This window comes from Pundamilia nyererei, unplaced genomic scaffold (assembly GCF_000239375.1).
Source record: "Pundamilia nyererei isolate P.nyererei 1_Seehausen unplaced genomic scaffold, PunNye1.0 scaffold00051, whole genome shotgun sequence".
In the NCBI taxonomy this organism is placed as follows: domain Eukaryota; kingdom Metazoa; phylum Chordata; class Actinopteri; order Cichliformes; family Cichlidae; genus Pundamilia; species Pundamilia nyererei.
The window spans coordinates 1,369,246-1,382,715 of NW_005187452.1; the positions used below are offsets into that span (position 1 = coordinate 1,369,246).

General features: G+C 38.2%; 1 protein-coding gene across 1 annotated transcript in view; it reads right to left on the bottom strand.

Annotated features, from left to right (window-relative positions):
• ush2a (Usher syndrome 2A (autosomal recessive, mild)) overlaps positions 1-13,470 on the bottom strand; it is a 216,151-nt gene that overhangs the window by 141,291 nt on the left and 61,390 nt on the right. Inside the window, exons 20-27 of the mRNA XM_013910893.1 lie at positions 11,667-11,830; positions 11,341-11,499; positions 11,011-11,239; positions 10,542-10,665; positions 9,179-9,326; positions 6,865-7,146; positions 2,414-2,589; positions 2,021-2,168 (exon numbers count right to left, since the gene is read on the bottom strand). Of these exons, the coding sequence (XP_013766347.1) occupies positions 2,021-2,168; positions 2,414-2,589; positions 6,865-7,146; positions 9,179-9,326; positions 10,542-10,665; positions 11,011-11,239; positions 11,341-11,499; positions 11,667-11,830 (1,430 nt within the window). The remainder of the gene's footprint in view (positions 1-2,020; positions 2,169-2,413; positions 2,590-6,864; positions 7,147-9,178; positions 9,327-10,541; positions 10,666-11,010; positions 11,240-11,340; positions 11,500-11,666; positions 11,831-13,470) is intronic.

The window sequence follows — 13,470 nt, forward strand, 5'->3', positions numbered from 1 at the left end:
TGCTAGCCCCCAGCCTCTCCAGCATCTATGACATAAATTTAAAGATTCTAGGTGATTTTCAGAAAAGTTGACCTCTGACCTTGAGGTTGAGGTCATTGAGATTTGAACTCGTCTGAGATTTTTATTACCTATAGTGTCAATTAGAAAATCCTAGATGGCATCTTTCTCAATTTATTGTGTTCACAAGATTTTCAGAAAACTTGACCTCTGACCTTGAGGTTAAGGTCACTCTGACTTGAACTCATTCAAGACTTTTAGTAGCTGCACCTACCAAAATCCTACGCTGCCTCATTCTCAAGTTATCATATTGACAAACGTGGGTGTCCATATGTTTGACGACAATACCCCATCAGCCTTATAAAAACCTCTTTATTTTGGCAGTAGACTTCTAATGGGGTTATTAGTGGTCCAAAAAGTACATAACTGTAGACAACTAACAACAGCATGCAAAAAGAGGCTTTTCCAACAGATGCATATGAAGTAAAACCAAACAAAAATAAAAAGACGCCAGCAGCTTTTCAGAATTTGTATAATTCTTCTAATTACAACTCCCTACTGATATGCTACCATGTTTTTATAAAGGAATGTAACAGTATTCGCCCAGTGCATGTTAGATTGAGGTCTTAAAGATTATTGTTAAATATTTTTTGTCAAGTGCAAAGATTATTGCTAAACTGAAAGAAGAAAAAAAGTAATCTGATGCAGCAGAAGCTTAACACCCAGTGGAGGAGCAAACGCTATGCAAATTGTTTTGAGATTAAAAAAAAAAAAAAAAATCTGCTAAACGGCATATGCCATTATCATTTCTTATAGTTGAAACAAAAGACATCTTTGGCGTTGGATGAAACAAAACGGTGGCAACAGATGTGGCTGTTAAAAATACATTCAAAAAGTCAACTGGGTACAATAAGCCATATTGAACTGTACTGTATTACAGTCAAGAGAAGTCTTTGGAATCACTTAAAATAAACATTGTCGCTGTGTCAACAGATGTAGCCATTAAAAATACATTTAAAAAGTCCACCAATTACAATATGAAGCATCATTCATCACAATAAACACAAGGAATGACTTTTTGAGAATTGTATGAAATGAAAATATTCCCTATGTCAACAGATGTAGCTGTTCAGAATATGTTCAAAAGCTGAATTCCCTAAGCAAGTATTTATAGATGAAAGGTTTTTGTTTTACAACTCTGCGCGCCCATTGTCTATTCACCTAAAGAGATAAACAAAACAAAAAAGACAAAAACATAACATGAGCAGCAAGCGTAGACACCGTGAGTGAACAGATGGAAAAGTGTGTTGCACGGTCAAGTGCGCCTCTGAGTGCAATATGTATATTTCAGAGTGATTCATGTTCCTCTGCTGCCATGTGCTATTTGTGTGTGAGCAAAAGAGCCCAGCAGATAGCAAGTGAAAGATGGACAGGGAGGGGGGGCTGAGAAAGCAACAGACTATCAAGACAGACAGAAAAAGACATTAAATCAGAATTCTGTGTGTGTCCATGTCACCGTCCACTGATCAATTAGTGCTCATCTAGGCACCAGAGATTTGTGCCTGAGTTATTAAACATAGCTAATTCATCCTACTTCCATAAAGGTTATAAATCCACAGAAGAGCGAGAGGGATTGTATATGTGTTTCTGTAATTCTGTGTGTGTTTGATTCATGGCCAGCAGGAAGTGTGTGCTACGCCACATTTTTCTCCTTGTAATTAACAGTAAATTGTTTTTACTGCCGTGCACCATGAATATCCCCCCTAGTTAACATGACCAATGCTGTCGCCACTCAAGTACCCGATGACTGACTGAGTGCTTTTGGGTGTGTGTGTGTGTCTGTTTGTGTGTGCATATGTCAGAGGTTTGTTTTGCAGTTGTTATGCAAACACCACACTATGTAAAATAACTACTATTATACTTTAAAAAGACAATATTTGGGAACTATCAGTATTTCATCATTGCCGAGAAGCGTGCATTTGTTTATGTCTGTGTGTGTTTTGCATAAATCTTTATGCTCTACCTGCTGGTAAGGTCCATCCAGTGCTTGGCAGACTGGTAATGCAACCTGCTTTTGTGCAGAGTGTGACAGTGAAGTTGTACACGTGATAAGGTTTCAATCCTTTCACTACGTAAACTGGATGGGATGATGGGCCCACTCTATGCAACGCCTGCAAAACACAGGGACAAGGAATATAAAAACAGAAACAGAAGAAAACAAAGAGACTATCCCATTTTTTTTTTGTTTTTAGAAAATTCCTACATTGTGAAAAGTTAGTGAAAATGACCTAACACGAAAGCATTTATCTTCAAAATAAATGTCATTTGCTGTATATTACATTTCTGCCAGGGAAGCTCTTTTTTTTGGTAGGTTGTCCTGGCAATTATTTCCAATTTTATGTGTGAATGTGCTTACCTGACTAATAACCGGAGGGGCATATGGATTGTTGGTCTGTTCGGTTAGCAGGTTGACCCGATATTCTGTCACCTGTCCTCTGGCGATGACCCCGTGGTCTTCAGCAGTGCTCCAGGTTACTTTAAGACTGGTAGACGACAGTGCGGACACTTCTGGAGGAGCCATAAACTCTGGCACTGGAAACACATATTGCACCGTTTTCATTATCAGACCTCCATGCCACAGATCAGCTATTTACAGAGATCACAAAGAGCATAAGCATATCCTAAGCTAACACACAAGTTATTACAGGGTAAAGTAAATCTGATTTCAAGCTAACACTCTAATACACATTGTGACTTTTCAGGGGGTCCGTAGATTAGGCATTTGTCTATCTGTATACAGATTTAATTTCAATGCAGCCAAAATTATGTATAAAGCAGCATTATAAAGGTTTTAATCAGAGACATTTACACCGAGGAAGACCGCAACCTGCTCTCTGAACAACAGCTCTTTCCTGCTAATTTCTTCTTATGTAGCTTACAAACTTGTAACAAACTGAAAACAAAGTCACCAATGCAAAAAAATATTTTTACAGCAGGGTAAATAGTTAGCAAATCAGCAATTTGCAGCACAGCAGACACCAAGTACAGTTTCAAGTGGGGGGGGGGGGGTTCACTAATTTTCAGTACACTCCTTGCACATGACCATTTTCATAGGAATATTTCTCGTTTCTAACCCACTTAACAATGACCTGATTCAATCATAAAAAGGCACCTAACTGAAGGGATGAACCAGAGTTGTGTCTACACAGGTAGGCAACTTAGCTAAACATAACCCAATATATAAAAAGTATCTTTAGACACTTTGTTACAAGGAGCCTGTCACAAAAGACATAATTTGTCCAATTTCTTTAGTTGAATCTATACAAAAAATAAATAAATCTGTGTGTGTGCGTGGGGGTTGGGGGGGTTAATAGACAACACTTATGGAGTTATCGTAGATAAATTCTGATGAATCGCAATGGCTATTTCACACTGCCCAATATCTTTTAAATCTGAGCAAGTACATCGTGGTTAGTGCTGAAAATTACAACACAGTGTACTGCTCCCTTTGAGTCAATGTACTGTAGCTCACTCAATAGTCTCTTTTGTCCTCTCCTTGTTTCTCTCTTCTTTATATGACAGTAATCATTCAAAAAAATTTTTTTATCTTATTACAACTGGATTTCTGTTTAAATGATTGGATAGGCTATCTTGCTATATATAAAACCCATGAAAAATTATAATCAAGATCAAGCAATATTTTCTTAATTTATACACATACATGTACCTGCTTGTAATAAATAGAATCAGTCGTATTAAAAACATTAACTACCTAAATTAAAAGCCCAAATTACCCTAGCCCATCCAAAATCAGAATCTTGGCGATAAGCCTGGGTTCTGTCATGGTCTGGGGCTGCAATCCAGTCAGTGGTGCTGAATGCAGAAAAGTACCATCAGATTTTGATCAAGCATGCAATACCATCTGGAAAGCCTCTGATTGGCAAACACTTCATTTTTTAGTATGACAATGATCCCAAACACGGCCAATGCTGTAAAAGCATGCCTGCCTAGAAAAACACACAGTGGAATACTATCAGTCATGGACTGGCCTCCCCAGAGCCTGGACCTCAACATTAATGAAGCAGTGTGGGATCATCATGATAGAGAACGGAACAAAAAGCTGCCAACATCCAAAGAAGAACTTTGGAAAGTCCTTCAAGAAGCCTGGAAAGCAATTCCTGAAGTTTACTTCAAGAAATAACAAGGACGCTTACCTAAGAGAGCTCAGGCTGCTTTGAGAAATAAAGGTGGCCATAGTAAATATCCATTTTCAAGTTTGTTAGAACTGTAACATGTGTTTGAAAGTTTAAATACACTGTTGCATCACTTTCCCAACAAACACAATACTCCAGGATAACAAAGGTCAAAGGTCTGTCCTCCTCAGGATGGTTTTGAAAAATTCATGATTTTGCCTCTCAGACATGCAAGTGGTAACTAACCTTGTTCTGTATTATATCAGTACAAATACAATTCCAAACCGCTTGATATGATGTATATTTTCTGTGCAACTACTGCTTTTTTAGTAATTCATTCATTCATTTGCTGCTTCTTTTATTTTGTTTGGTTATAGTTATGTCTTTGTTTGTAAGATTAGGAACAAGTGTTTTATAAATACCTTGGCTTTGTGTTTCTGTTCTTAACAAATCAAGCCCCAACTTATATCACTTGTTATCTAATTTTAGGTTTGCTTCTAAAGTCACTTTTAGGTATTCATTAACAGCCTTTTATGTTTATTAAGCCAACTCTTGAAGTGGCATAGTGATGCAGGGGTTAGCACTGCTGCCTCACATGAACTTCTGTAAGTTCTCTGTCTCATCTTCATTTGGTATTAGCAAACAGGTAAGTCATCTCATAACTTATCAGAAAAGTGAGAACAGATTCAAAACATTGACTGTATTCTCTCTGTCTTAGTAGATTATTAAATTTGGCTCCACATTAATTTCACCACCAACTAGTCCATGCATTCATCTTTAGTAGGCTTGATTACTGTAACAGCATCTTTACAGGTCTACCTAAAAAATCAGTCAGACAACTACAGCTCATTCAGAACTCTGCTGCTCGAGTCCTCACTAAGACCAAAAAAGTGGACCACATCAGTCCAGCTCTGAGGTCTTTACACTGGCTGCCTGTCCGTCAGAGGATAGACTTTAAAGTTCTGATGCTGGTCTATAAAGCTCTGAATGGTTTAGGACCAAAATACATCAGTGACCTCCTGACCCAGTATGAACCTTCCAGATCCCTCAGGTCATCTGGATCCGGTCTTTTATCAGTTCCCAGAGTCAGAACCAGACACGGAGAAGCTGCATTCAGCTTTTATGCTCCTTATATCTGGAACAAACTCCCAGAAAGCCTCAGATCAGCTGAAACACTCAGTTTATTTAAATCTAGGTTGAAGACTCACCTGTTCTCAGCTGCATTTGAATAAAACACCAAATCCACACTTAAGCTTAAATTTCAAAACTTGCATTTAACTACTGATTTTATCTACTGTTCTGATTTTATGTTTTGATTTTATATACTGTTTTGTTTGTTTGTTAATTTGTTTGTTTGTTTGCTTGTTTTCATCAATTTTAAATCATGCTTTTTATTTGTTTTTGTTTCTAATGTCTCTGTAAAGCACTTTGAATCACCTTGTTGTTGAATTGTGCTATACAAATAAACTTGCCTTGCCTTGCCTTGCCTTTTGAGTATCAGCCAGTGAGTCTAACATTCTCTAAGATGTGCGTCTGACAGTTTAACCTAAAATGTGTCGGCTGAACCTGCAAAATTTATTTTTCATTTCTTAATAACTTGGTGATTTTTTTCTTTGACTACCACATAACATTTTTTAAAAATAAATAAATACAAATTCTAACAAAAAGACATATTCAGAGAGGTTAGTGGATATTATGTGGTCTTAATGGATTTAAGTATTTCATAATTCTATGGTTGTGATAGCCACTATTACATGACAGATTAGAGAGAAGGATTCTTTATTCTGCTGTTGATGCCATCTAACTGTGAAATATGCTGTGAAATGTGATTCACGGTAGACATAACCACAGTCATATTCTTTCTTTCTAACTCAGCCCATGTACGCGCACCAACACTGACACACATCCCACATTCAAAATGGTGTTATCATATGCTTGTTATCCAGACACATAGCTTAGAGTGACGTTGGAGGCAATCATTTAGTGCTAATGAGCCATATCATCCCTTTGAAATTCAAATACCTTAATGAGTTTCCCCTCCCCCACACACAGTTTTTCTTTCCTCCTTCCTTCCCTGCTTTCTTTTTCTACAATCTATCTCACAAATACTCACTAATTTTAATATAGTACAAAAGATCATTTAACCAACAGCAATGGCATCTGGTGTGTAGCTACATTTTAACCAAAATGTCACTCAATTCCAATTCGTTTTTAGATCTGGGGTCTATCAGTTATTGACAGGCCTTAATTTAACATCACAAGTTAAAAATTTAACTCATTTAAATTTTAAGCAAGCTCTTTGGAGTGTCTGAATGCGAATCATTTTGTCTGAATATAGGTGTAATACAGAATCGGATTTTTCTGATTCAGCCATGGAAGGCCATGATAGGAAAACCTAGCTTAAAAAATCCATACTGGACACACCACTGAGTCATTGATGGTTGCCAGCTGGATAAAAGTCAGCCCGTTAACACTGAAATGGAACTGCCATCTTTGGGCAAGCCCCTTTCTGATAATTGCCCAGAAAACATTAACCACTGAAGGCTTTTGTTTCACACAGCTACAGTGCCTAACTAGATTTTACTTGGTTATTTCCCTGATTCCTTAACTTACTGTAAATACACCCAGTGAGTAAAAGTCAGCTGTTGAAATCATGAACACGAGATATACAAACCTCCCTCCATGGTGCGTGCTGAGGTCCACCCAGATGTACAACTTCCTGCAATATTGGTGCTTACAACTCTCATCTGGTATGTTGAAAAAGCCTCTAGACCAGTTACATTAGTACTGTTCTCAGGGGGTGACATTAAGCTTTTATTGGCTATGTTGGAACTTAAGGAGACACTTGGATCCAGCCAACCAGAGCTGAAAAACACCCTCTTTTCAATAGCAAGACTCGAAAGGTTCTGTGACTCCACTGGCCCACGGAGAAAGACCTCATACTTTGTGATAACACCTGTACAAAAAGAAAACAAATGTTAAATCAGTCTATGAGATTACCTCTGATGTCTGCTAAAACAAAAGCTCTTCATCGAAACAATTATTTAGGAAATTAAAGAAGGAAAGCAACAGCTGCAGCTGCAGGGTTTGTTAAGAAAATACTGTCTGCACAGTTTATTTGTGCTCTAACACAACACTTTAGTTATTGTTAGTAATAGTAACAATAGTCCTTTCAAATTCATATCGTGATTACTACAAATGTTGAAGTAAAAAAAAACAAACAAACATAGAATACAATTAGTAAATAGTAATGGATGCAATGCAGGTTTGTTGACCACTTGTTGAAATGAAAACAACATTGTGTTAAAATGAGGAGAGAGCACCATGAAAACAAGTAAGAAATCTACAAATCCTCTGTGTACGATTAAAGGTTTTCAATTCTTGTGGTTATAAAATAACACTTCAAATGATAGAAATATAAATTATAAATAAAAACAAATACGGTAATGCAAATGTCTGTTTTGGCAGCTTTGTTTGCCCTGAGCTTAACATGCTCTTACTTCTTTCCTTTACTGTTCTTTGATGTCACGTAGGTTTTTATTCTTTATACTTTAAATGATTAGGTATTATGTATTATATAAAAAGTGTAGCTTCTACAACTGCAACAAATTTAGTTTATAAGAAATCTTAACAACAGTTAACTATCCTTAGCCAATCAAACTACTCTCTGGAACTCCTAATAACTTTACTGAAAATCCCTCTGCATCACTAGTAGATCATTAAATGTTGGAAAATAGAAAATCTATAATAGATATATTCATTCTTTAGCAGTATTTACTCTCCAAGTTCATTGAAAAAATTAAAAGCTTATATACAATTATAAAATTAAATAAAAATGAAAAACTTGTGCAAAAAGTAGTGCCAAAAAGCAGAAGACATGTTACACAGCAAAAAATAAGGTACAAACCCACCATTGTGGAGAGGCTCCACATTTGCAAATAAGTACTGAGCAGGTCTTAGCAATACTGCTAACCAGATGCACGTTATGATGTCTGTCCCTCCACTCAATGAGGAAAAACAAAAACTGGTGTAGGCAGATGTGTGCATTTTAAAACTGATCATTTCCACCCGAACACCACTTCAGTTTCTTATTATTTTCACAGAAGCACTGACCACACAGGCAAGAATAGCCGTATTATAAAAGAGTTACTTTAACTTGACTTCTCATTGAATGCTTCACTTTGAATGCACGGAGCTGGGACGACTGAAATGGAGAACTAACATAAAGATTGACTGATAAGGACAGAGAGCAAAATCAAAATGGAGAGGCGAGAAGGATGCTAAAGGATAAACTAATGACAATGAAATGACACACAAAACCATATTAAGTGAGCTTTATATGACACTGCGAGGGAAACAGATCAACAGATGGGGAGGGAAAAAAGAGACACAGGCAGAGAGAAACCCAGGTTAGAGGGCTTTGTTTTACACTGAGCCTTAGAGCCAATACAAAGCTCTCTGGATTTACAAAAGGCAGTTCCAGTTCAGTGTGTATTTCTGTGTGTGTGTGTGCATTTGTGTGTGTGTGAGTTGGTTTAAGTTGACTCTCATGTGTCTTGAATGACACAGCCCTGAAGCTTTGCCACTAGGTAAGTGTTTCATGTACAAAATGTGTGTCATTTATTCTACTGTATTATTAATTTTGAAACAGGCATTAACATTATAATGCAATTGTTATTTACTTAAAATAAACAATGTATTCTTAATTGCAAAGCTATAAGCATTTTTTTCTCTTGGCAGTGAGACCTTCTATGATGCATGGTATGTAGACAGTGATACTGCTGCAGAATGCTAAGGGTTACGTTGGGAGTGACCAGGATGGACAAGAGAAAATCACAGAGAAGAGTTATAGATAAAGTGAAAGAGTACAAGAAGAGAGTTGGTGTGACAGAAGAACAAGGAATAATGTAAAATGGATAAAAAGCAGAAAAGTAAGTATTACACATTAGATGAGATTACCATACGAGTGTGTATATTTGTGGTCATACCATTAGGCTCACTGGGGGGCTCCCAAGAAGCATGCAGAGTATGAGGTCCTATGGCAGTGATTCTAGGAGGGGGCTGGTTTTGTGGGGGGGCAGAGGCTGTCAGAAGAGACAGTGGTGGGCTAGAAGTGCATCCCCCAGAAGAACACGCCTGTTGAAAAGGTTAAACAGTTTTCATTGTTATTTTTTAGTCTGTAAATAATGTAAATATGCAAATATAAATATTTTTAAAAAGTAGTTCAAGCTTACTTTCTATATTATTTTAAAGCTATAGCTACCATCAGCCACAACATTAAAAACACAGATGGGTGAACAACTGTGATGGCTCTGGGAAAGAGTACGGTATATTTAAATAGCAAGCCTTGTGTGGTGGTCCGTAAATGCAGTGTGTAGTAACTACCATGGTGCTCCAACTGATGAACCAGTGACTGTGTCACTGGCATAGAAGTCCCATTGATTCATGTGTGAAGTAAAGGCTGACATAAGTGGTTCAATCTCACAGAGGAACTGCACAAATGACAGAAACCCTTAATACTGGCTAAGACAGAATGGTGTCAGAACGCTGTCCCACTGAAAGCACCGTTACAGGCATGTAAGTATCTTGAAAGAATAATGGAAATGGAAGAAGGTAGCAAAATCGGGGGCCGGTTTCACAATAATAACTGGTTTCTAAGGTTACACCTGTTTCTTGTTTAGTTTAATGCAGACTGCTTCACAAAAACTGATTAACCAGTGACACTCAACATAAAAAGGGAAAAAGGTGCTCCTATTTGAGAGCAAAGAAATGTGAAGCAGATGTAGCAGAGAGCTGCCCCTCCTTGAGCCTGGTTCGGCGGGAGGTGTCTTCCTGTCAAAAGGGAGGTTTTCCCTCCCACTATCGCCAAAGCGCTTGCTCATAGGGGGTAAAATGGGGTTTTCTCTGTTTTCTTTGTATTATTGTACGGTCTTTACATTACAATGTAAAGTGCCTTGAGACAACTGTTGTTGTGATTTGGCACTATTTAAATAAAACTGAATTGAATTGAAAAGTTTTCAAAGGTTTTGTAAAACCAATCCCTAATGACTGGATTCTATGAATACCCCTTCTTGGAAATGTTGTTTTCTGATTGTTTTTTACAGCAGGGTAATAAAATAGGACAAGACAAAGAGTTCAAGGAGTCTAATCATTGGGTGCCTCAACTCCAAAGTTACAGGACCGGTTGCCTGATACAATGGGACATATGGGATTGCATCACAGTTTAGACCTTTTTTGGGAACATGAGGAGGACCTACACCACATTAGTCAGGTGGTTGTAACATTGTCGCTGATTAATACATATCTTTGTACTCAGTTGTGCCATAAACAGTGGACATTTGTCATACCTACCTCTAGTATTACAGTATATTGGGTGAAGGGCTTTAAACCACTTGACACAGCTTCTGTAGATAAGCCTGTGTAGTGAATGGCAGGCTCTGTTTCACTGGATGACTCCATGGAGGATAACACAAACCTATGTGTGACAACAACAGTAATAAGTATTTCTTTTTGTCTGTATTTCTTCATTGCTCACAATCACTCAACATCTTTCAGTTAAAACTAGTGCTGGAACATCACAGAGGCCTACAGGATAAGATGCATACCACGTAAACTGTACGGTCACTGGTTCAAAATAAAGACAGTGATTTAAAGCTATGGAAGCAGGCTGCTGGTGCAAATCACATCCCAGTTTCTCCTACCACATTTGTGACAACTGAAAATGGTTTGTGCATTTAAAGACTCATATGTTTCTTTTCCATCCTAAGCGGTATGCCTCTAAGTCTTTAACCACACCTCCCTCTTTTCCCTTTTTACTTACCTCTCCACTGGGCCTGTATCATTTCGTGGTGTGCTCCAGTTAAAGCTAGCACTAGTTGGACCTGGTCTTCCCACAAGATTTAAATGGAGCTGGTCTGCTTCAGGTGGTGCACCTAAAGTTCGATATGAAGCTGATGCACTTGTTGTCGCACCAGCTACATTAGCTGTTATAAGCCAGTAAGAGTAGTTGGTGAAGGGAGACAGACTAATGTCTTCAAAAGATTCAGGGCCTTAAAATGGAAAGAACAAAGGAATAGGTAGGAAATTAATTTAGGGAGGAGAAAGACCAGAGAATATTTACATGTGTGTGATATGCTGTGTCGATACATACTAAAAGGATAGCGACTTTGGACAGTATGCACTGACTGTCCATCCCTAATGAGTGTGTAGTTGAGTATGTGAGAGTTTGGGGAGTCCGGTGGATGCCAAGAAAGACGAATAGATGAGTAACTGAGTGCATCACCTACTGGTGCAGGCTGCTGGGAGGGTGCTGCCCAGGAAGAGACAAAAACAAGTATATAAATAAACACACAAAATACAAATTAAAACTTAGAAAAAGTACTATGTTAACTTTCACACTGATGTACTGAGGATTACTGGCTGATTACTGGCATGTTGGTGCTCTGATGTGTGTGTTTATTAACACATAAAACAGACCTTTAGTGCAGCCAAAGTGGTTCCCAGGATCGAAATGACTTGCCCCAAGTTGACATAAATCACATTTATCTCCAGTTACCAACAGCTTACATGCACAGATCCCTGTGTCCGGATGGCACGAACCATTGATGCTCCCCACTGGATCACATGCACAAGGATGGCATCTGTTTATTAAAAAGAGAAGAAAAACAAAGAAATCTCACTTTCTTTTATAACTAAAAAGATATGGTTCACAGTAACATGCAAAGACAAAAAAAATCAATACACAACATAACCACTGGCATAAAAAACCTCTTGATCATTAAAATGATTTTAAGTGACATAATAAAATTCACACTCTGTAGTTTGATAACTGCACAGTAGGAAAAAAATGTAATTTTGTTAATACTATTGACCGGGTGTGTTTCTGTATTGGGGTGGGGTACAAAAGAAAGCAAAGTGCATTGTTAAATCTAGCTGCAAAAGTTTGCTCAAAGACAACTGGGCATGTGTGAGAATGAAAGGTGGTGGATCTTTTCCCCAACACTGTGAGCGAGACTCTCACTGCCATCTAGCCCACCCACCACCTTATATAGTAGCTGTGAAGCTAACTTTGCCAAAAAAGCTGCATTTCTCCTCAAGTTGTCGAAGTGTGAGCGCTTGTGACTATATGTGTGTGTGTGTGTCTGGCGGTGCATGTGTCTGGGTCAGCAGTGTGGTGTTACCCTCACAGGGGATGGGAAGTGGGTGATCATCCGGCCAGCTACCTCACACCTTAGACCGTGTGCGCGCACACACGCACGCACGCACGCACGCACGCACACACACACACACACACACTTACAATAGTCTGCTTGCAGGAGGATTTTAGGCACACACACATGCACAGCACTCCAGCAGAGTAAAACTGTACAAACCATGTTACTGTCACACACATACAGACATTATCCACGTGTGCTTTTTTTATTCTACAGCATATTGTACTCATATGTTCTCAGTTGCTCTCCCTCTGTCGACCCCCCCCCCCCAAAACCACACACACACACGCATGCACACACGCACGCACGTACGCACGCACGCACGCACGCACCTTCTTTATTGCTGTGTGAAAAGCCACAGCTTCATAACGAGCCGCAAATTTGTCCTGTCAACTGGTGCTCCCACAAACACACACGGAGGCACAAATACACACACATACAAATGCCATAGTGACTCGACCTTCACTCCATTCCCAAGGAGAAAGAAAACACCAACATCACACCCAGTCTTTCTTTTTTCATCAGCCTTCAAAGTACCGGATGTGTGCGTTACTGAGAGAGAGAGGATTTAAGAGTACCGGCATATAACATATATCATTCAACCAGATTTTTAACACAGTAAGGTGTTTGTGTAAAAAATAAATAATAGAATAGCAAAAAGAAGTACAATTTATTTAATTTTTGAGAAAATGTTCCAGCAACATGCACAATGTCATTGAGACAGTTGTTTACTTTTATGCAACCAGTCTCAAACATGAGACAGGTACATAGGCAGTACCAAAAAAATTTATGGTACCAAATATCTTCGCATCACCATGAGATTCTGCATTTACATATAGTACTTTGCAAAAACCTTGAGCTATACCTAATTTTTTAGTCATTTCTTTAAAGAGGCCTGATTTTTTTGACCATTTAAATTTTTTTCTAGTGCTTTTCAGCAATAGGTTTGCAAACTTTCTGGAGATTTTCCTCTGGATTGTTTCAGTAGAATGTTTTGCAGTTTGTTAAGCCACTATATACTGACCTATGAATCAATAATAAGTTATAAGTTATATTTAACGTTATAA